We start from the raw sequence: 22,318 nt of genomic DNA on the forward strand, positions 1-22,318 counted from the left end.
GGGATTTGCCGCACGAGTGCCGAGGGCAGGAGGCTCATAGCAAAGTGTGGGGACAACAACCGCCCGCTGTGGTTCCCTCTGTGAAGGAGTTCTATAAAATCAGGTTTTTAGGGTCTGCAGAGCCATTTGGACTGGGGAAGGTGTACGCCCCGCTTGTTTTCACTCTCCACTGGCTGAGAAATGGGGTTCATCCCCCCTAAACACTGCGTCAGAGCCCTCCCTGATGTGCTTATCTAGTAGGGTGACGCCGAGCCCTTTTGGGGTGACCCTCCTTGCTGCGTCCCTGCGATCTCGCAGCGTTAACACCTGGGGTACGCGTGTGTTTGCAGCAGAAGCCAGTGCCGGAGCTGGGTCTTTGAAATGCAATTAGCGCTTTTATTAGCCAGAAGCAAAACTATCATTAATAGGGTCCTGACAGCTCCGGCGAGGGAGGTTTCAAGCAGGGAACGAGGTTTTTCCAGCACTGGGCTGAATCCACAGCGAAGCCCTGCTTGCCGGAGACTGCCCGGAGGGGAATTTGGCTGCTGGCTTCGCAGGGATTTAGCCCTCGACTCCAAGGAGGTTTGGGGAACATCAGGAAAAACCACATTTCCCAGTGGAGGAACATTGCAACCCAATGGAAAGGGGCTGCGGAGGTGGAAACGTGGCATCGCCGAGCCCTTCCCGGCCTCTGGACCACACATTTCGTCTCTTCTGGTGCCGGGAGCACATCTCCATCTGCAAAACCCTTCTTGGCTGAAAGACTGGGTGTCTCGGAGGCATTGCGAAATGGAGCAGGGGAAGCAGGGATTTAGTTCCTCTCCTGCCCAAACCTCTGTATAATTTCCCATTTATGTAATGCCTTCAACAATGTACTTCGGAGGGGAGGGCGAAGGGGATTAGCAGCGGTTATTCCAGCCCCGCTCCGCCTCCCTGTACTTGTAGATAAATCCTGATGCTGCATCCTATCTGGCCAGGACAGGGAAAACGGGAGCTGGAGAACCCTCCGTTGGGATGCACCTGCTTTCCATGTGTATTTATACCGATTTGTTTCTTTGCAAAGGGATCTGCAGCGACGGGGCTGGAGCGATGCAGAGATGCTCCATGATGGGGGTTTGCTTCTCCCTGGGGGAGCAGAGTGCTGGGTGGGATGCAGGGTGGCAGGGGGAACATGGTGGGTGGCACTTGGGTTCGCTCCTAGGTGGACTGCCATCCGTGGAAATGCTTTTTTGGGGGATGGGTTTCAGGGATAACCCTGGATTTGCTGGTAGCAACGTTGCTTTTGATGGTGCTCGTGCTGGGGAGAATACCTAGCTGGTCCCCAAGGTGTGTTTTGCTCACGGTGCTGATAATGCTTGAAAAGAGGAAGATGATGAAAGGGTTGATTTTGGCTGGCAGTTGTCATCGTCACGGGCACCGAGCAATGGCTTTGGGAGCTGCTGGCTCTTTGCAGTGGGGCTGAGATGGGCCATGACAGCAGGAGGGGGAGAAAAAGGCTCCAGCTCAGCAGGTATCACCAAAAGTACCAGGATCACCCCAATTTTGAGGTGGGGGGGATGTGGGTGAGCGCAGCCCTCTCATAGAGAGGAGCACCTTCTTCATCACCAGTTGGCTGATGGCTGCGTCTTTTCTACTGCAAAAAATAATTCTTGGCTTGGTTGGAAATGGTCTGGAAGGGGATTTTAATGGCCAAGTGATTTAGGTTTCCATCCCAGCTTTGCACCTCCAGAGAGCAGGGTTCAAAGCTTGGCTCTAAGTCGCACTTAGGAAGATTTCCAGCCCAAATTCAGGTCGTCCCTTGATGTACCATGACCTGAGATACTTTTTCTGCTCCATCAAGCATCTTTCTTATATTTTTAAGCCCAGAAAAGTCCCGTTCCCTGCAGATTTAGCTTCTGCACAAGCTATTAGAAGAGGAGGACCGCGCACGCAGGCTTTGCCATTCCACCCCCACGCCCCGCTTGCAGCACCGAGAGCATCCCAAGAGCCAGTGGTCGAATTTGGCTGGGTTTTTTTTGCTTTTTTCCTAAAGATATACCTGCCAAGTTGCATTGCAGAAGGACGTGGCGGCTCAGAGCACGGTGGGAGGATTTGAGTGACTTTGCCTTGCCCGGCACCCCAAAATATATACAGCAAGCTGCTGGGGAGCGGGGTTTTTTCCACATAGGGTGAACAACAGACTAGATCTGCTGATGGAGAAGCACCATGTAATGGGTAGATATTGGTCCAGAAAGGATGCAAAAGATGTATCACCAGCAGGAAAAAGGCTGGGTGATAACGCTGCTGGTTCGCCTTCCAGACAGACCATCATTCACGGAGAAAAACCTCCAGCGCTTCGTCTCCGCGCGAGCCGTCTTCCCCTTGCAACTTGATGATGAGATGGTTTCCATAAGCGCTGGCTGAGGTGGCTCTTTTGAAGCTATATTTGCCTCTTGTTGCGTTATTACGGCTTTTTTTTATTTTGCTTCTCTAAGAAAGTTCTTTGCAAGCAGATGATGTATGCAAACTGGCTGGAGATAGTTGGGTTTCCTCCTGACGGAGAGTGAATTTACGCTGCTGCAATTACAGCAGCGGCGTGGGAGCGGAGCGATGCTTGAGGAAGCGCAGGCGAGCCCGGTTTCCAAATTAAACCCTTCTGCTCCTAGAAATGTGTCTTTAGTACTTTTTTTTTGGAGCAGGAAAACATATCTGGGCGACTTCATGGTGGGAAATGATTTGGAGGAGGCAGGATTTGGGCACTTGGATGTTAGGGATGCTCGTGCCTCTGAGTTTGTTTGCATGGACCACCCTCCTCCGCCTCCTGATCTGCTAAAAGCTTCCTGCTGCGAGAAAACAACCCGACTCTTTAAAATTGAAAGGGCTTATTTAAACAATGTTATCTCTCTGGTGAAGGGAGAGAGCATATTGTATGGTTATATTTAGCGCCGGGTGTAGGACAAAGCAGATGCAGAGAGATTTTTAACGTGAGAATGTTAATCATTTATGCCACGCCACCTCGGAGATGTGTGTGTGTATATATATATTTTTATATATTGTACTTGTGTATGTGTATTTGTGTATATATATATTTATACATATACAACACGCATGAGCTCAGACACCCAGGTCCTCGCTGAGGATGAGGATGGGAGTTGAACATCCCACCTTGAGTTGCATTTTCACCTTTTTCCATCCCAGCAAGCCCGTCCCGGCGGGGCAAAGCGATGTGGCTCTGGGAGCTGGGGACCTCCTGAAACGCACAGCAGGAGGGATGCGCTTTGGCTCTATGAGGGTGCGCACAGCCCCCCGTCTTTCTGCCCCCTGAAATGGGATGGGGATGGGAAGGAGAGCACTTACAGGCTTGCAAATGGGCTGTTTAACAACCCCAGCTGTGCTTTCCCCCCCGGCGAGCCGCAAGGAAAGCCTACCGCATTACCCAGCCTCTATTACCCACCCTCGTGGGAGCACTGAATTAAAGGAAATATTTTATGATCCTACGCTTCGTTATGTTTTATTAAAAGCAGAGCATCGGCCTCCCCTGCCACATTCATCAGATCAGAGGCTCTGCTGGTTTTTTTTTTCCCTCCCTCCCAAGCTCCTGCTGCCATCGCTGTTGTTCCCAAAGCATCCGACTGCTTGGGTTGGCTGCAGGGCTGGTCCAGGGTCTCCTGGAAGAGCACAAAAATAGGCAATGGGGTGAAAAATGTCACTGATTGGTTTATTTAAGGATGCTCCATATGTAAACTGGTTTGGGGATGTGGAGTTGTGCTGCAGAAATAGCCGATGGATGCAGGAATAGGGGTGGATGTAGGAAAGTGGAGCCACGGGGAGATGCCACCCCATGGAGGGATTTGAGTCATGGATGGAGATGAGCACATCCCCATGAAAAGATGCTCAGAAAAGCCTCCCCCCATTTGTTGGCTTTGCTCCATCTCAGGGAGCTTTCGCCCGGGGTGGGAGGACCTCCGGGATGTCACCATTTTGGGGGAAAAGACCCCGAAAAATGCCAACATCCCCTTTGCAGAGCTAAAGTAGTGAGCAGGGCTGGGAGTTTGCTATATCAGCCTTTGAGATCAGCGGTAAAAAGCCAGACAAATATTGATAGCCGGGCGTATCTTGAAGCAGTTGGGAAACAGAAAGGTATTAATTAGCAGTTATTTCTCAACGGTGCGGAGATGGATAGGGATTAAGGTAACAGCCATGTGCATCCTCTCTGTGAGAGCGGAGAAGTAACGGTAAATCAGCGTTATGAATCGGTGCTGTAAGAAGGAGATACGTTTTAATCTTATTAGCGGCGCGGCATTACTGAGAGAGCAAAGGGATTATTAATCACGGAGCGTAAATCGGGGAGAAGAGGGTAGCTTCGAATTAGCAATCCTGCTTTGTAGAGTGAGCACTGCGAGGGGTAGTGGAGGTGGAGGAGAAAAGGCAGCGGATGGAGGCTGAGTTGGAGGGACGTACCGAGGGAAAAGGGGAAAAAGCCTGTGGCGGGGGTGAGGGAGAGGGTGGGATGTGGCTGCCTCCCCGCCTCGGCCAAATCAGTGCCCGGGAGCAAGTGAAGGAGCATCTCTTGGCCAGTGCCAAAGCCCAGAGCTGGTCATGTCAGTTATAATGTAGGATATGCAGGTATCTGTCTCATCAACCCCTCCATCTGTCTGTGTGTCCTTCCCTCTCTCCATCCATCCCTTCATTCCTCCATCCCTTCCTCCACCCATCCCCCTCTTCTCCCTCCCTCCCTTCCTCCCTCCATCCCTTCCATCATCCCTCCATCCTACTATTCTTCCATCTATCCCTTCCTTCATCCCTCCATCTCTCCCTCTATCCCTCTATTCCTCCATCCCTTCCTTCAACCCTCCATCCCTCCCTCTATCTCTCTATTCCTCCATCCCTTTCTTCAACCCTCCATCCCTCCCTCTATCCCTCCATCCCTTCCTTCATCCCTCCATCCCTCTCTCTATTCCTCCATCCCTTCCTTCATCCCTCCATCTCTTCCTCTATCCCTCTATGCTTCCATCCATCCTATCCTTCATCACTCCATCCCTCCCTCTGTCACTCCTTCCACCCCTCTCTCCATCCTCCTGTCCCTCCATCCATCCCCTCTCCCCACATACAACCAGTAGAAGACACGGGCTGCCTCCGGAGCGCTCCCCGTGCGAGCACAGAGGGTTTTGCAGGGGTGGAGGAAAGGAGCAGGGTGCCTTTGGCTGCTTTTTAGCACCCAGCTCAGCTAAAAGCGGTGCCGATCTGGCTGCCCCAGGCTCCTCTGAGATGGCTTTCGGGGTAAAAAGCTGCGCATCACCCTCTAAATTGCAAAAAAAAAGTGGATTTTATAGCACTTGGGACTTCTGCCCAGCACCAGGCTTCATTTTCCCCCTTCCTCTGCCCGAGGTTGTGCCTTTGGAGAAGTCGTTCAGAAGGAAAATGGGGAAAAAAAAATTAATAATAATAATCCCTTTCCAGTTACACGGCACAGGAATTGATGGTGCAGGCAGAGATTGCTCACGGCAGACACCCGGGGAGGGAGAGGGAGAATCGATGGCTGCCACATTTGTCACCAATCAAAAATATGGGATAATTGGATTTCCTGCAAATAGAGAAATAAATAAGCAAATTTGTCATCAGGGTCATGGTCACCTACTTCTTCTGGGCCACCTTGGCCACCTTGGCATGGCAAAACCCCACCGGTACCTTGCCGGGACTCTTACCTTGGTGGGAAACCAGACGGCAACATCTAAACCTAAATCCTCATACTCGTTCTTTCGTGAAATTAATTATTTTTCCCGCTTCTGCCCAGCACAAGCCTGTGTATCTCCCGCTAAAACTGGAAGAAGAGAAGGTTTAGGGAGGATTGTGGGGTTCCAGATGGGAAAATTCAAAAGTGTGCTTGTTTTTCAGAGGAGTAGCATCTCTAATAACCTCTTGCTGTCACTCCAGGATGGGATTTTTGCCGGCTCTCAGATGGGTTTGTAAAGGGTCTTGCCTTCCCCCTTGCAAGTGGGGAAACAGAGGCACAGAGCAGGACTCGCTCCAAAGGGCACCCTTCGAGCAGCTCCCTGCTGCTTCCAGCTCTGCTAATTAGCCCTGGCTGGGATTATGCTCCAGCCTAGATTAACGCCACGAGCCGTGGTTTCAAATAATTAGCTGCCGGTGGCGTAATCCTCACCCCGACGGAGGGCGAAGCAGCGGCAAAACCATCGGCTGCTGCCGGCAAGTCCCTCCCCGGTTCACCCAGAGGTCTTTGCCGGGGGCTCGGCACCTTTTTTTCCAGGTTTCAACATCTGTATCCAATCCATCAGCTTCAGTTTGGAGCTCTAACAAACCAGGCTGGATACAAATAATTTACTTTTTTACTCCTGAATTGCATCTCCGGGATGGTTTTTTGCTCAGCGGCGCTTTCAGCACTGGCTGGAGACGAGACCCGTGATCCCAGGTGAGGTTTTCCATAATCCTCCCTGCTCGGGGGCAGCATCCAGATGTTGCATCTTCCTGATGCCAACACGGGGAGAGATGCCGGAAGGGATCCGGCTGATTGGGAATCTCTTCTGTGTTGGGATGAAAAGCTGAGCCTGTTGCTGGAAAAGGGGGTCTGGATATTTGCTGGTGGGGGAAAAAAAAACGTTTCCAATCCTTTGCAGCGCAGGATTAAGATACGGTATCTCCTTCTCCTGCCACACTTAATTCCGGATTAAACCCCACATCTGCACTGGGGGGGGTTGCTGGAGATTAACAGATCCCGCTGCCCTCACCGTGATGCCACTTGATTAAAAATAATGAAAAAGCAGAGGGGGTGTGAATTTTTAGCATGCACAAGCCCTGGAGAGGCTGCGAAGGTGGCAGGGTACCTGTGCATCCCGGCCCCGAGCATTAACCCACCTCGGGCCCAGGCACTGGGGAGGTATCGTGCTCTATTGCAAGGTTTTTGGGGGGATGCTGCACCATCCCGGAGGCATTGCATTGAATTCGGTGGCCGGCGATCGCTCCTGCTCTGCAAAAGTGGGATTGTAGGAAAATTCCTCATCCAGTGAGCTCGGGATTTGCTGGGGAAAGACAAGACCCTTCTGCAATTCTCCACGGAAATACATGCACTTACTGCACTTGGTGGAGAAGTGGTCCACATTGGACGGTGCAGGATGGGGAAGAGCGATAACGGGGTAAAATAAGAAAGAATTGGGGTTTTTTTAGCAGGTCTCGAGGTTAATTAGGATCTGCAATGAGGCGCTATTAGAAAAAGGAGAAAGCAAATCTCTCCTGGGAGTTATTAGCAGAAGTGGCACGCAGGAGAGAATTATTGCTCTGCAGTTGAGGCTGGGGGATGGCAGCAATTTTGGGTGGAAAGCTTTAAGGAAAATCCAGGTGCCGTGGAGGAAATCCGCAGGAGAGTGAGAAATCCTGCAGGAACTGGGTTTGCTTAATTGGGGAAGGGAAAATTTGGGGCGAGAGGGGAGGGATGAGTACTTAGAGCCAGTGCAACGCAGCATGCATGGGGATGGGTGGCATCTCCCACCCCTTACACCTCGTTTTGCCAAAATCTGTTGGCTTTAGCTCATGGGCTGGGAATAAAATTGGGGTGCAAGCAAGTCTGGGTTTAGAGGAATCTGCCTTATGTAGCTGGTGCAGGGTTTTTCAAACAGCACGAATGGCAGGCTGCGCTGCAGGCAATCAGCCCCTATTTGCATATATGCATACATGCAAACGAAGAGCATGATCGCCATTTAAAAAACGGGGCATCTGAGGCCCTGGTTGACCCAGGGGTGTTTTGGGCTTCATTTTGGCCTCGGCTGCTGCTTGCGCAGCTGGGGAGAGGGCAAGAGGTGCTGGCAAAGCTATTGCTCCAAGTCAGTGATGCCACTGGGTTTTGGGGGGGAATTTGGCTCTGCCAGACTCAGTTTCCCTCCTCCCCTGGCACAAGACGCCATTTAGGACTCTGAAAACCCAAAAAAGCACCCAGGATGGCCAAATCCTTAAATAACCTGTAAATGGGGATAAAGGAACAAGACCAATGAACAACGTAATGATGACAAACATCGTCCCCTTCCAAAAAAACAAACCCAACAACCCATCACAGGTCACGACCCCCAATTTTAGTAGCTATAAACCGCAGCCGGGTGCTTCAGCACTGCGCTAAAGCATTATATTTTAACGGCAATATCAGTAGTGTGAAGATGCGATACTAAAATATACTCCTTCCCCCTGCCAGCATCGTTAGGAGATGGAGGCGTGTGTCGTAAGCCGTTGGCTTTACGGCAATGCGCTGAGCACGCCGGCAGCATGGGGGGGAGAAATTATAAATAAAACTTTACTGCGCTAGAGTAAATGCTGCTAAACATACTTCACATCTGCGCGGCGGCGGGAGATAAATATTCAATCTATAATTTATGTACGTGGCTTCCCAGCCTGTACAGGGGGGCCTAGTAGCAGCTAATGAAATACAATATATCAAGAAGACTTATCAATGCAGCAAGCACAACCCCGCTGATAATCTGCGTGGGGTGGTAAGACCCATCTTCTTCATGTTGAATGTTCTTTTTTGGGGTTGATTTATGGGGTTTTGGGTTTGGGTGGGTGTTTCCCAAGTGGCCGTTGGTTTTGGTTGGCTCTCTGGTCTTTTCCCACCTGTGTGCGTGTAGAGAAATGCTCATCCAGGGGTCACGTCAGTCTTCAACCTTGGGGGTGTCGAAATATTACCCAAATGGGAGATATTTCCCATTCATTCCAGTAGGTACCTCCAAAATCCTACTGCTCCCGGTTGTCCAGTGCCTGTTGCTTCCCTCCAAACCTCCTTTTTCTTGCATTCAGCCCCAAACTGGTGCTTCTCCACCATCTGAAGCATCTCTCATTTTGTAGTTGGTGGGTTTGGCTTCGCAGCGGCTCACATGTCTCGGAGCGGGCAGGATGCGGACCTTGGCTTCATGACTTCAGGATTTACGCCGCCAACGTTGTGCCTCTGAGTTTTTCTCTGGGAAATCGCCTGATTTTTAGGTTGAGGGATCCACTGAGCACCCAAACGATGCATCTAAGGTCATCCCGGGTGTTTGTAGCAGGGCACGGGCTTGCTCCAGCCGTTTTGCCTCAAAACTTCAATTTTTTTGCTGGAACGACTGATTTCCCGAGGATTGCAGTCAAACGCCTTGACGGAGATGTAGTACAAGCACTAAGTTGGCGCTGTGAGTAAAAGGAGCTGAGCTAGAAATGGGCTTTCTCATCTTGTGCTTCGATGAGCTGGAACAGCCTTGCCGATGAGCCTTTGCTTAGAAAAGGCACGATGAAGACGTTAAAGCGGGTTTTGTTTCGGTCCGTGCCTAAGCCGCGTAGCTGATATGAATGGCTCTATCCGCTGCGGATTTGTTTGTCGGGAGACACGCACCGAAGGTGGTGACGGGCTTGTAAAAAGCTGGTGTTTACATCTATTTTATTAGCTGGCGCTTGGTGATGGATAGAGGTGGTGCTTGAGTAGTTGATGGAAGGAAACGGGAGAGGGAAAGGTGGAAATGCTGGGAGGAGGTGATGGAGAAGGGGCAGGAGATGGGTGTTGGAGAGGGAGAAGGAGACACCGCAGCATCCCAAGGCTCCCATGACCCAAATCACCCATTGCATTTGCATACCTAAAGTGGCCCAAACTCTCCCTTTCTGTGTCTGAGGTCATTTACCGTGCTGAGGTTGTGCTGATGTGCATGAAAACCCCACTGAGCCGAAGCATTTGTAACACGTTTGTAGCCCAGCATGATCCATTTTGAGCCTCGCTCTTTGTTTCTCTGCAGTCTGCGGTGTTGCTGCACCATACAGGGCTCAGCTATAGGCACTGGTGGATAAGATCCAGTCTCTGCCCTTAAGAATGTAAAAATGACTGTAGTGTTCATAATGAGGACAAAACCGGTTTTAAAATTGATTTTTCTGCAGATATATTGACATAACTCTTTGGGTAGCCCTTACATGATTGCGCGGTGTTGAAGATGCTCTCTGTGATGCTAAGACGGCTGCACCCAAGTGATGTTGGGTACCATGGCACAGCACAAAATTAGGCTTGATTTCTTTTTCTTTTTGACTAGGATATTTTTTCTAGGAGAAATCTAGGTTTTGAGGAAAAAAGGAATGCTGTGGACAGTGTTCAAAAGTCCCATCTCAACTGGATTTTGTCACCAGCATTGAAGTTGTTGGAAGCTGGTTTTGGTTTTTGCATTATACACCCCGAAACAAGGCAAAAATCTTTGGATTGGGACACGGTGATAAAGTTTGACCAGTAAAGCTTAAAAACCCCATCATTTTGTAGAGTTTTGGCAGATTTTGATCATTAAATCCTAACTGCAGCAGACCCCTTAGGGTCTGTCTGTCCCCAGCAGCCCCAATGAAGTGGTTTTCTCAGTTAATCTTGATTTAAAAGGGGTCGAAAGGCCAAACCGGCCACACTCAGTCAATGTATTGATTAAAATTATTGATTTACATTACAAAGAGCTAACAAGACGCAAGACGTATCCACAGGATCTGTCGGGTTCAATGTGCCTATGGCATCCTATTTAGTTAGAGAAAAACGTACCAAAGCATATTCTATACATACTCCCTGTACGTTCTATGTGTCTTTCCCTGGCTCTGCAATACCTAAGGATTTAGGGGCTGGTTTGGTCCAGCAACCCTCATAAAGAATAATTAGAGGTACAGCTGCAAAGTATTTCCTCCCACTTATGCAAATGGATGAGGTAAGAGGCATCTAATTAAATGTTTGTACTTTAATACACCGCGGTGTGAAGGAAGATGAATTTTAATTACCGGCTCTTAATTGTTTGGTCGGCCTGTTAATATCCTATTTACACAGTATTAATACAATTTGCTCTCTGCCAGCAGGGCTCTTCCTCGCAGCGGGTGATGCCGGGTTTCACGGGTTTATTTCACAAAACAGCCCCGTTTTGCAAAAACCAGCCCAATTTTTGGGTGGGCAGCGGGGGGTTTGGGGATGCTCAGCCCTGCTGGCGCTCAGCTTTTGGTTTTCTTGAAGGAAAGGCTAGAAATGCAAGCAAAACTCAAGCAGTTCATACCTTTAGAAACACAAACGGGCTCACCCCAACCCATTTTTTCCTTTGCAAAAGGACCTTCTCCTTTGGAAGCGCGATGCTGAGTCCATCTGTCACATCCCGTTCCACTCACTGTTGTTAAACCTGTGTTAAAACACTTGCTCCTCCATTTAAAAAAAATATATATCAGTGCAGTAGCTTTCCAGGAGGAAAAGCTCAAGATTCAGCAAAATTTGGCCACTCCGGATTGGGACAGATGCGAATCCTTCGCCAGTTCATGGCCCTTGCAGCCCTCCCGGGTTAGCAAGAAGAGGCAGCAACACATTATAATTGTAAATCATCCTGGAATATCATAAATAAGGCATTGCCGGAGCTGGGGCGGGAGGGAGAAGGTATTTGCTCACAGGAACGGGAGCAACTGCTGGCGTTTAATCTTTAATGAACAAGATGTTGCAAAGTGCTGCAAGTCAAAGCGCGTTTACTTAATGTTCCTCAGCCCCGGCATGTGGCGGGTGGCATCCCTGTCCCCGGGGCTTCACGCACAGCCGTGAACCCTTGCGTGCCGGTGATCTCCCCTCGTGCTAACCATCATCTTCCTCCAGTGGATAACAGGGAGCAGGATAGCTCCCCACTTTTCTGGGGGGGTGATGTGCTATCCTTTAGCATCCCATCTGGCTCTTCTGCAAGGGGCAAAGTGCAGCCTCGAGCAGCAAATGCCTGAAATCCTGGAAAATGATGAAAATCAGCCCTGTGCTAATTAGGGGGGTGCTGGTCCCTTTTTCCCCCCTCCCTCCTTGTATTTGCACCCCGAAATACCATCCTGGCCCCAGCTTCCAAAAGCGAGTGCCGGAAGGCAGTGGAGGAATTGGTGTGAATTATGTATGAGCCCCACTAATCACGGGCTGATTAAAATAATGATGTGTTAATATTATCTCTCCCCGTCGCCTCCGCCGAGGGGGACGTGTCGGCACCTGAAAGATGGGGGAGATACACGGCGGGGGCAGATGGGGCAGCTGCGTCCCCACGTGTCCTCTCCTCTGGCTCCAGCCCGATGCGTTGCTCTGCTCTGATCCCTGGAAACGCCGCTTGACCGTCCTCAAATGCAAGGATGGGGACAGGTTGAACCTTGGGGACATGTCCCGAAGGGGTAAAGCCCATCATTGGTTTGAGGTTAGCTTATTGGAAACCACCGGGAGGTGAGAAATCAAGGAACAGGAGTGCCGGTCGATGTTAATACATTAATATTTAATTTAGATGTAGCTTAAAATTATCAGGCATGTGGGGAAGACGTGGAAGGGTTGCTTTGCCATGCTGGGACACGCCGAAAGGCTCCATCACACTGAGGTTTTCAAGGGCACCCAGGGGTGCGGCAGTGGGTTGCCCTTGGGTGGCTGCCAGCCGCCCACCCAGCCGCTCTCTCACTCCCTCTCCTCAACAGGACAGGGGGGACCTCAGCCTTTTTGGGGGGTTCAGCTGCATCCTGAGAGATTTCCATGGGGCAATTGGCTGCTCTCGCACGCAAAAACCCCCGATGGGATGCTCAAACGGGGCAGAAACGGGGCTTTCTGCCAGCGCCTCGGTGGAAGCATCCGGCCACATCCTCCGCTTGCACGGCCGGGGTGAAACCTGCCTCCTCCCTCGCAGCTATTTTGTAATTGAAAGCGCTGAGCATGTTACAATGTGCTCCTTTTATTAATGTGTCACTCCTGATTTAAAAGGACATTTCATTTATCTCTCCCTTCCCCCTCCCTTTATTTTTTTTTTTTTCCCCTTCCTTAAACTGGATGTCGCAAGAATTCCCACCGCTCGCTAGCAAAAATACTCTTTTCTCTCCAGGGATGTGATCTAATCAGAGGGCTGAATTTCCATAGGTCAGAACCTAATCAGAGGGTGGCCCGGCACAACTTTCCGTATGAAGTATGTCTTATTTAAAAAGAGCAAAGGGGAAGGAGAGGAGCTCCATCATTCAGAGCTGCCTTTGGGATGCTGATAACGCAGAGGATGATGGAGATGTTGGGTTGGGCTCTTCCTTTGGAGGTGCAAATCTGATGCTCAGCCCTGTTTAAATAGTCCTTAAAATTCAGCAATGCCTGTCACCACTGGTTTCTTCTCCTCAGTAAATCCAAAAAAATGGACCAACCCAGGGATTTTGAGAACCGGTGACACTTCACTGTCCTCCGCTGTCACAAAGCAAAGGGAAGCGGGGGACGAGGAATGAGATTCGCACGTCAACCACAGCAAAACAGCAGGTTTTGGATGGCTCCATCTGGATTCCTGCTTTGTTTTTCGGTGCCTGGCTTTGTTTTCCCTGCTTTTCCCCCTCCCCTACACACAGCCTTAGCATTTGGGGGCTGGCTGCTCTGGGGACCGTGCATCTGCTTCTCTCTGCTCTCCCTCTCACTCCTGCTCTTTCCCTCCTTCTTTTCCCCATCTTCTGGGGTGATTTTGCTCTGAATTTGCTCTGAGCGGGGGGGATTTCACCTTCCCTCCCCTTCCAGGCATCACTGGGGCTCCGGCATCAGCCCTCCGCGGGGTCCCTGTCCCCCCCCGGCACTGGTGCAATAAATCACGAAGCTCCAGAGCTTTGGCTTTGCCGTGGAGGAACTGCTCTGGAGGAGAAGTGCAGGAGCATCTCATGGTTACACTCCACTATTTTTAAGGACCAGATATCCTCCCAGCACAGCCGAGCCCAAATTACCGGGTGTAGAGGTAGGAGCCGGTGGGCTGCAGCCCGGCTGATATCTCAAAGTGGTTTTGCAGCACGTGGAGGGAGCAGAGCAAAAAAAAAAAAAGCCCATTTTTAGCTTTTTTTGAGCCATCTAGAAGATGCAGGTTGGGGATGTGTTTGCAGTGGGTTTTGCTCGGGTAAATGCTTGCGCCAATGCATTTGCTGCACGTGAGCAGAGATGGGTGGCTGGGGCCACCCTGAGCTTGTCCATCATTGACTTTAAAAAGCCCCCAACCCTCAGGAGATGGTCTAAGCACCACCAAAACGCCTGGCTGGACTGGGATGGGGGTGTTCCGGCTTCCCATTGCCGTGCACAGGGTCTGAAACGCAATGCCACGGGAAGAGGGATGGAAAACCATCTGGAGATGCTGCGATTACAAGCCGGGAACTCCTGTATCTCAATAATTTGTGGGCGCAAGGGAAAATGCAATCTTAGCTCTGTCTTTGTCACCCGTCGCTTCCACCGCTGGCTTTATTTAATCGCCCCGTTGATCCGCACCGGGGGCAGGAGGGAGATGTAATCTCACCCGCCGGCTCCCAACGCTGGTTGATGAAGAGGCAGAGCTTTTCCGCACGCGTGGAGGCTCCGTCCCCGGAGGGGATCCGTCCCCGATTTCCTTTGGGCAGATGCCACCATGCTGCAAAGCGTTTGCTCATCCCCCGCCCTTTGCTTTCGTGCCTGTTGCTCATCTCGCTTTTGGAAATGTCAAGAGCAAAGCGGGGGGAATCGGGACACCCACTGCGAGACCTCGCCTGGACTTCCTCGCATCCCTCCCCGTTCTCCTCCCTCTCCCATCGCCGCCTCTCTATCACTGCAAAGCCCTGAATTCGAGGGGACCGCGCGCTGCGTTGGTAGCCGTAAGGAATTAATCCCAGCTTTAGCGTGCTAAAATAAACCCTGTCCAGGCGAGGAGAGAGGCTGGAAAGCGGCCGGCCCTGAATGAGCGTGGCTGCTGGTGGGGATTTGGGTCACTGTCGGCAAGGAGAGAGGCGTCGGGCTGGGGTTGCAAAGGTGCAATATTAAAACCCATCTTGCTGTGCATCATTTCAGGGCTGAAAACAGCCCTTAATTGAGCCCCCACTCCTGCTCAGCACTGCTGTCTCCCATGCACCCGCTGCACAATGCTGCAAAGCACTCTCCAGTATTCACCACCAGCAAAAAAATCCACTTTTTTCCCAATTTCCTTGCATCCAGCCGATCGCAGCGGCAAACCTGCTTTTGCAGCCCCCAAAAAAGCAGCGCAAAGAGATTTTGAGTTTTACAGCCCCGTGCTCAATATGCCAGGCCACGCTGCCTTGCTGTTGCAGCAGGCACGTGTGCGTGCAGCGTGCTCTCCCTCAGGTCGTGGCTGAGATTTATTGCAAAAACACCGGCAACTTGTTTTACAAGTGAGGCGAGCCTCGAATTGCTGGCTGCGGGACATCTAAAATCACCTTCCCCGCTTTCGGAGGATCTTCAACAAAGGAGTCTTGGTTTCTGCAGCCCTATTTCCAAACCTGCTCCCATTTTCCAGGCGCTTTGGGTTGTTTCAGCGTTGCTTTTCCACTTGATGCAAGCAATAATTTAAAAAAAAAAAAAAGGATTTTTGCGATGGCTTAAGGGCTGTTTGGGGATGCCCTGGTTGGAGATGGTGTCAAACGGGTGCGGTCAGGGCAAGGATGCTAGAGGAAGGCTCGGATCTGCCAGGCTGTCAGTCTGGCATCTTCCAGCAGCCGGAAGAAACAGGGGAAAATAAAATAGCAATGCAATTGCCTGCCCTCCTGACCCTGGCTGCTCCGTGCTCCTGCAATGGTTTTGCAGCAAATCGAGGGGAAACGGGACGAAAACGGGCAGACGGAGCTGCCCGTGCTCTGATTTTCCCTCTGCTACGAGGACAAATCCTGCATCCAGCCATGGGGGAGATGGGGAAGAAACAGGCGGTTGGCCAAGGCTGGGCTGTAAAACCTCAGGTTGGGCTTTGTGCACCCTCTGATTAATCTGTTGGACCCGTTCCCACGAGAAATGTGTAATTTAGAGGGTTTTAAACAAGCCTGAGTGGAGGAACTTGGTCTGCAATGAGGAGAGAACCACTGTGAGGCAGATGATGGTGGAGAAAAAGTCAAAGCCAATATCTCTGTAGAAAGGATGGGCTTGGGTTTGCAGCTGGGAAAGGTGGCCGGTGGGATCTGGACTTTGTGCGTGGATCAAGGCGAGCCTCAAAACCTGGGCGGCCAGGGTTTATTTGGGCAAACGCGGGCAGTTTTGCAAAGCTGGCGAGGGAAGCAGCAGAACGGTCAACCCTTGCATTTTGGTACCATGAGCTGGTGAATAAGGTCAGGAAGGATTTTCTCTAGCTGGTGCTTTTTTGGTGCGTTGGGAGCAGCCGAAATTCATCACTGCAAGGGGGCAAGATGCCACGCTGATGGGTTTGCCCATGGGTTATCCCTGTGTGGGATGCAGCCGGCGTTTGCTCCCAATGGCAGAGCTATTAATACCATCAAACCGTTTGAGAACAGTATTTTAACCCCCCGCCCCATCGTTCCCTGGCAGCTCACGTCTCTTTTTCTCCTCTTTTTAACTTTTCCAGCCTACCTGACGGTCAGCATCGAGCCGCTGCCGCCCGTGGTGGTGGGAGATGCCGTCACCCTGAAATGCAACTTCAAGACGGATGGGAAGATGCGGGAGATCGTCTGGTACCGGGTAAGCGGCGCCGGAGCCTTTTCCCTGCCCTTGGGGCCGGGGACATGAAGCCACCCGGCTGCTTTGCTCCTGTACAACAGAAGGTCAAGGCTGGATGGCGGAGAGAAAGGCAGACGGCGCTCTCGCTGATGTGAATATCGATTCGGCGAAGCAGGCAGGCAGGCTGGCCTTTAAAAACCGGGGCGGGGGGGGAGAGATGTAAAATGGCTTTGCAATCATCCTGAGGGCTCCATGAGGCTTTCTCCAAACGTTTCGTTATGTTTTCTGGGTGGATTTGGGGTTGGCAGGCTCGGTTCGGTGCTGGGGGCTTTGCGCCGAGGGTTGGTGCCGGTCGGGGTTTGGGAGCCGGGGGCTCGGGTCGGCACCGCTGTGCAAAGAGTATTTTCATGCCAGGTGTGAAATGATGCAAAAAAGAGGGTGGTTGTCATGCTGCGGGGGAAATTATGCAAAATGGAGGGTGTTCGGGGCTTGGGGAGCAGTGCTGGGCTCCTCACACCGGGCTCTTCCAGCCTCCCCCAAAAACCTTTCCCCTTCCCGTTCCTGTCCCCAAAAATACCCAGGGAGGTGGGATGCTGATCTGGAGCAAAGCAAGACTTATAGCACCTGGTTTGATTTGGGGAGGGGGGATTTGGAGGCTGTAGCTTTCCCCCCACCAGCATCACTCTCATCTGCACCGGATGAGATGATCTGCCTGGATCCAGCCACAGATATAACGGTCCAGAGCAGTATTTTTGTCTTTCTCCGGGGAATTTCAGGATAAGCTGCCAAACACAAATAAAACCCCCACAGTGGCTTGATCAGAGAAAACTTAGAAGTTTTCCAGGATGGGAAAAACTCAGCTCTTTGCTTGCGTGTTTGTTCGCGGAGGAGGCGAAGAAAGAGCTAATTGGGCTGGTGGCGTCAGATGAAGTGACTGCCCTTTGCCAGAGGATATTTTTTCTTGGTTTTACCGTCTTGTTTCTGTTCCCTGAACAAGGAGCATCTCTGCCTTAAAGCTCTTCTTCACATCCAGGCAGGTTCATAAATAGGAAAAGGCGCTCTCTGGACTGATATATATTCAGTTGCTGGAGCGTGGTGCATGCACAGGAGTATTTCCATCGCTGTTGTTTGCTATAAATACGTGTATTTAGGTGCGTAGGGGATGCAAGCAGAGAAATATCAAAATATAAACCAAAAACTGTCCCGAACCCTAAGTTGCAGCTTGCAATTGGCTTTGTCTGCCCCTTATTTTGGGGAGGAGGCTTTTTGCACGGTGCTCCTTCCGCCGGCACTGCCATCTCTACCGGGTTTTTCCTTCCCTTTTCCACTCAGTAATATTGGATTAACCCACTTTCCCGCGAGCTGGGGCTGGATTTGCATAATCTCCCCCTGTGCGGAGGGATGCTGGAGCCCTCGGTGAGAGGATGACGCGCCGGGGCAGCCGAGCAAATTACGCTCCGAGAAACCACAGAGAGAGTGGGAGGGGAAAAAATAACCCAGCTTTTATTTTTATCGCCGCAAATCCCCCTTTCTTCCAGGATTTTTACCTCCCCCTTCCCTTTTTCTCCTTCCCCAGGGAGCTTCCCGCATTCAGAAAGTTGGGTTTTTCACAGAGCATGTCAGGATTTCCCAAATTCCCTCCGGATTTTGGGTTTTTTTCCCCTTTTTCCCCCCCGTCTTGTCTCACTCACAGACTTTTGCAGCTGCCCGAAGCCCCAGTCGCAGCTCCCTCGTGCAGGAGGTGACGGATGGTCTCGGGCGAGCCGGGGTGGAGATGTTGGGGCTGCGGAGTTATATTTATACCATTTGTAAATCATCCTGACAGCGTCTTTGTGCGCAGCACTGGAGCGGTGGAGCGGGGTGTTGTGGGGGCTCACTGGGGCTCCCGTTTCCCTTGGTTTATTTTACAGGGAGCAAAGCGAACTCGTTGAGTTTAAGGATGCAGAGCTGCTCCAGGGGTGCACGTCGGGTTGCAGGGGGGTGAAGGCAAAAGAGGGAGAGTGCAGCAGCAAACTCAGCAGCAGTTTGGTGTAGGGCATGGGGTGGCTGCATAACCCATGGGGTGGGTCCATAACCCATCAGGAGCGTGCATAACCCATCAGGGTGCATGTATAACCCATCAGGGTGGGTGCATAACCCATCAGGGTGCATGCATAACCCATCAGGGTGCATGCATAATCCACGGGGTGGGTGCAAAATCCGTGAGGGTGGGTGCATAACTTGTCAGGAGCGTGCATAACCCATCAGGGTGCATGTATAACCCATCGGGAGCGTGCATAACCCATGGAGTTTGTGCATAACCCATCAAGGTGCATGGATAACCCCTCTGGGTGCATGCATAACCTGTCGGGAGCGTGCATAACCCATTGGGGTGCTTGCATAACGCACGGGATGCGTGCATAACCCATCAGGAGCGTGCATAACCCGTCAGGGTGGGTGCATAACCCGTCGGGTGCATGCATAACCCATGGGATGGGTGCATAACCTGTTGGGGTGCGTGCAGACCGAGGCTGAAGGCTGTGAAGCATAAAGGGGCTTCTTACCAGGGGTAAGGCAGGTAAAACCCCACCGAGAAGCGCTGCGCTGCAAACCGGGACCCCCCAGACTCCCTCTTCAGCAAGTCCCCAGGGACCCCCACGCCGAGGGACGGTGAGCAGGGGTGGCAGCAAGGGACAACGTTTTTCTCAGGTCAGAAAACCCCTCGGCATGAACCGCCGCTCTGAGTCGCTTGAAACGCAGAAGACTCGAGGAAAGCTGGGGTGAGCAAAGGGACTTTTTCACGGCGTAAACAAGAACACGCACCGTCTGCAGAGGTGTTAATTAATATCCAACCGCTCCCCTCGGCAGTAAATTCATCTCCAGAAGGTGTGATTTGCCCGAGAACATGTGCAAACATGGGTCCCAACCCCTGCACGTTAGGCGAGTGCCCAAAAGCCCTTGCAGGAGACGAGGGTGGTGGCATCCTTGCAAACGAGCTTGTAATGAGTCCGGGAAGACACAGAGCTGTCAGGCTGTTAGCTGGCTCCCATCACAGGCGTCTCAGGGGTCGCACTGGAGACCTGATTAGTATGGTCACTGCCACGCTGCAGCAAGGGATGGGGAGGGAGAAAATTACTTTTTGCAGCAGTACAGAGCTCAAAAAAAAAAAATACAGAAGCGGGAGAGGGAGGGAAAATCCTCTGAGTCTCTGTTCTGGCTCTGTACAGACATCTGGCAGCGGCGGGGGAAGCAGGCAGCCGGCAGCAGCCAGCCTGTACACACAGCCGGGGGCTCGGATGAGATGATGGTAATTGCAAAAAAGTGTTTTGCAGATTTTTGGTGGCAGGCGAGGGCCAGGCATGATTCCCCGGCGGAGAGCAGCGCTCCCACGCTCGCCGTCCCTCTGCCCGGCGGTGACCGGGAGCTTGGCCTGGGGATGTACAGCAGTGAGAGCCGGGGATGGAGCGGAGCCCTCGGGTCCGGGGGGAGTCACTCTGCCTCGATTAATTAGAGTTTGGTGCTCAGTCTAATTAGCAAGAAGGAGAATAACTCAGAGCCGGGGCTGGTGTTGCTGTCTGCAGTGCCGGTGCACAGGCGTTGCTCATTGTAGCACCCATGGTGTATGGACATTGCTCTCCGTAGCACCCATGCTGTACGGGCATTGCTCTCCGTAGCACCCATGCTGTACGGGCATTGCTCTCCGTAGCACCCATGCATGAGCGCTTCTCTCCATAGTACCCATTAACGTGGTCTTTGCAGGTGAGGGGACGTACACCATGACCCCGGGGGTCCCCCTCATCCCATCTGCAAGCCGTTCGCTCCATCCTTCATGCAACAGCTCTTGGTTTTAAGCTCTCCGGGTCGGTGCGGGGGGATTGCAAAGCGTTTTGCTCCATCCAGGGTGTCATCGGGCTGGTCCCTGCCCAGCAAAGGCCCCGGGGCTCCAAAACCCGCGGCCATGGCAAGCAGGGGCTGACGCATTACAGATGTTGGCGGCACCGCTCAGAGCCGCCTGATGGATGGTGACAAAGCGCGGTCCCCGCGGGGGCTTCCTCTGCCACTGCCCATTAGGAGAAATGAGATGTTACAGCCCCGGCCGGCGGCTCCCGCGGTGGCTCCGAGCGGGAAATGTTGCTGGTGACAATGATAAAGTCACTGCTTGCAGCAGCAGCGGCTCCAGGAGAGGGGGAAGACGGGGTGGAGGAGCCAAACGAAGGGCACCCAACGTGCTGAGGCTGTTGCAAGCCCTTCCGACACCCTACGATGGTGCTGGGAAAGCCCGGAGCCTTGGCAAATTTGGGGATGCTGGTTTAGGGATGCTTGGGAGGAGCCAGGCTGGAGGCACCGGGATGCTGCTTTTTACCTCTTGCTTCTGGAAAGTATCTCCCAGAAATGTGCAACCCCCTCCAAATTTTCAAGCCAACCCAATTCATGGCAGGTCGTGCCTCCGATTTATAAACCTGCTCCCCTTTCGGGGAAAATCTCGAGTTTTACAGCTGCAGAGAAATTCTCTAAAATCTGAGCAAAGCCGCTGATGGAGAGATCTTGGGCTGGTAACTGCGAGAGGTCTGACTCGTGCCATTCATCTACGCGCCGGCTGGGTCGTCTCCGTGCCTCGGAGATGATAATTTAAATGTCAGCATGGGGAACTCTTTTAATTCCTCATGCTCAGGCGAGGAGAGAAGGTCACAAGCATCAGCACAGTTTATTGAGCTCTCTATTACCTCTGGGCGAGGGCATCGCTCCGGCTCTGGGGAGGCAGTGGGGAGCCCGGGCTGCACCTCCCAAAATTACGCGACCCTCTTGCAATATGGATTTAATCATGCCTGTGGTTTAGCGATGGCGGAGAGGGGGGTACCGGCATGGGTGCTGCCCTTTAGGGGATGGAGACAGGTCGTGGTGCTCATTCTGGGACCAAACCATCTGGGTTTGGGCAAATAAATCAACTACTTTTTATTTTTGGAAGCCAAATTTAATGCCTGCGGTGTTTTGGGTGGCTCTGAGCAAGGTAGGACCAAGCGGTCCAGCAAGCTCAGGGTGGGAGGGGGGATTTCAGCCAGCTGAGCTAAATGCAGATGCTCAAGCGAGCTGGGGAGGGAGGCAGAAAAAAAGCTAAAAAGGGGTTTTCCAATGTGATGAATTTCTCCCAGCGGCTGTGACGTGGGATGCTGCAAACCCCGGTGCTACCCCCTGAGCGCACTAAGCATTGCAGTCGCCCCTTGCAGCCCCTTTTGGGATGTTTTGCCTCTTCCCATCACAAGTGCTTGTTGCATTTGCTTGGAGAAAGGGTGTAAATTCAGCCCCAGGACGAAGATGGTTGAAGGAACCCGGAGCAGAGCCCAGCGATGTCCCATGCCCCAGGGTGCTATGGAGACCTCCTGTCCCTTTACAACCCGCTTTGTCCTCCAAAATCCCTCGCTCCCATCCCCTTGGTCCCCCATCCATCACTCCCGGATAGTTATCTCACCCACTGAGCATCCCGGCGAGAGGCTCCGGCAATATTAATGGGGACGGCGTATTTTGGGGGCAGCAAACCGCCGGCGAGGTGAGAGCGACGGAGGGGAGAGGCAGGAGGGGGCTGCCTCCGCGCCAGCGGGAAGGAGCGGGAGGTTAATGTCTCCTCGCGCTGTGGCAATCGCCGGGTTTTTTGTAAGGAATAAGATTTTTACTGGGGTTTATAAATAATGCAGCAGGCAGCCTCGGGCTGCCTGAGCTTGGCTCCGGTGCCTTAAATGTGCCTTTGCCTTCCGCTGCTTGGTGTGGGCACATAATTCGGGGCAATCGCCATCGGATGCTGCCGAATTATCATCCTTTTTTTTTCCCGGCAAGAAGCGTTGGGCTCAGCCGCTCCCGCATGCCCCGTGGGTTCACCAACTTTATATCTAGCTCCTCTCCAAAAAAATTGACCCCAGGGTGCAGATAAAAGGCTGAAAGTAGGTCGAATCCCTGGAGAGAGACTATTTTCTATGCGCCTTTTCATAGGAGCCTATT

At 52.1% G+C, this 22,318-nt stretch overlaps 1 protein-coding gene across 1 annotated transcript in view; it reads left to right on the forward strand.

Annotated features, from left to right (window-relative positions):
• The window catches only part of IGSF21 (immunoglobin superfamily member 21), a 96,032-nt gene that overhangs the window by 62,075 nt on the left and 11,639 nt on the right, over positions 1 to 22,318 (forward strand). The window contains exon 3 of the mRNA XM_059829841.1: positions 16,257 to 16,369. Coding sequence (XP_059685824.1) covers positions 16,257 to 16,369 — 113 coding nt within the window. The remainder of the gene's footprint in view (positions 1 to 16,256; positions 16,370 to 22,318) is intronic.

This window comes from Gavia stellata, chromosome 27 (assembly GCF_030936135.1).
Source record: "Gavia stellata isolate bGavSte3 chromosome 27, bGavSte3.hap2, whole genome shotgun sequence".
Taxonomy (NCBI): domain Eukaryota; kingdom Metazoa; phylum Chordata; class Aves; order Gaviiformes; family Gaviidae; genus Gavia; species Gavia stellata.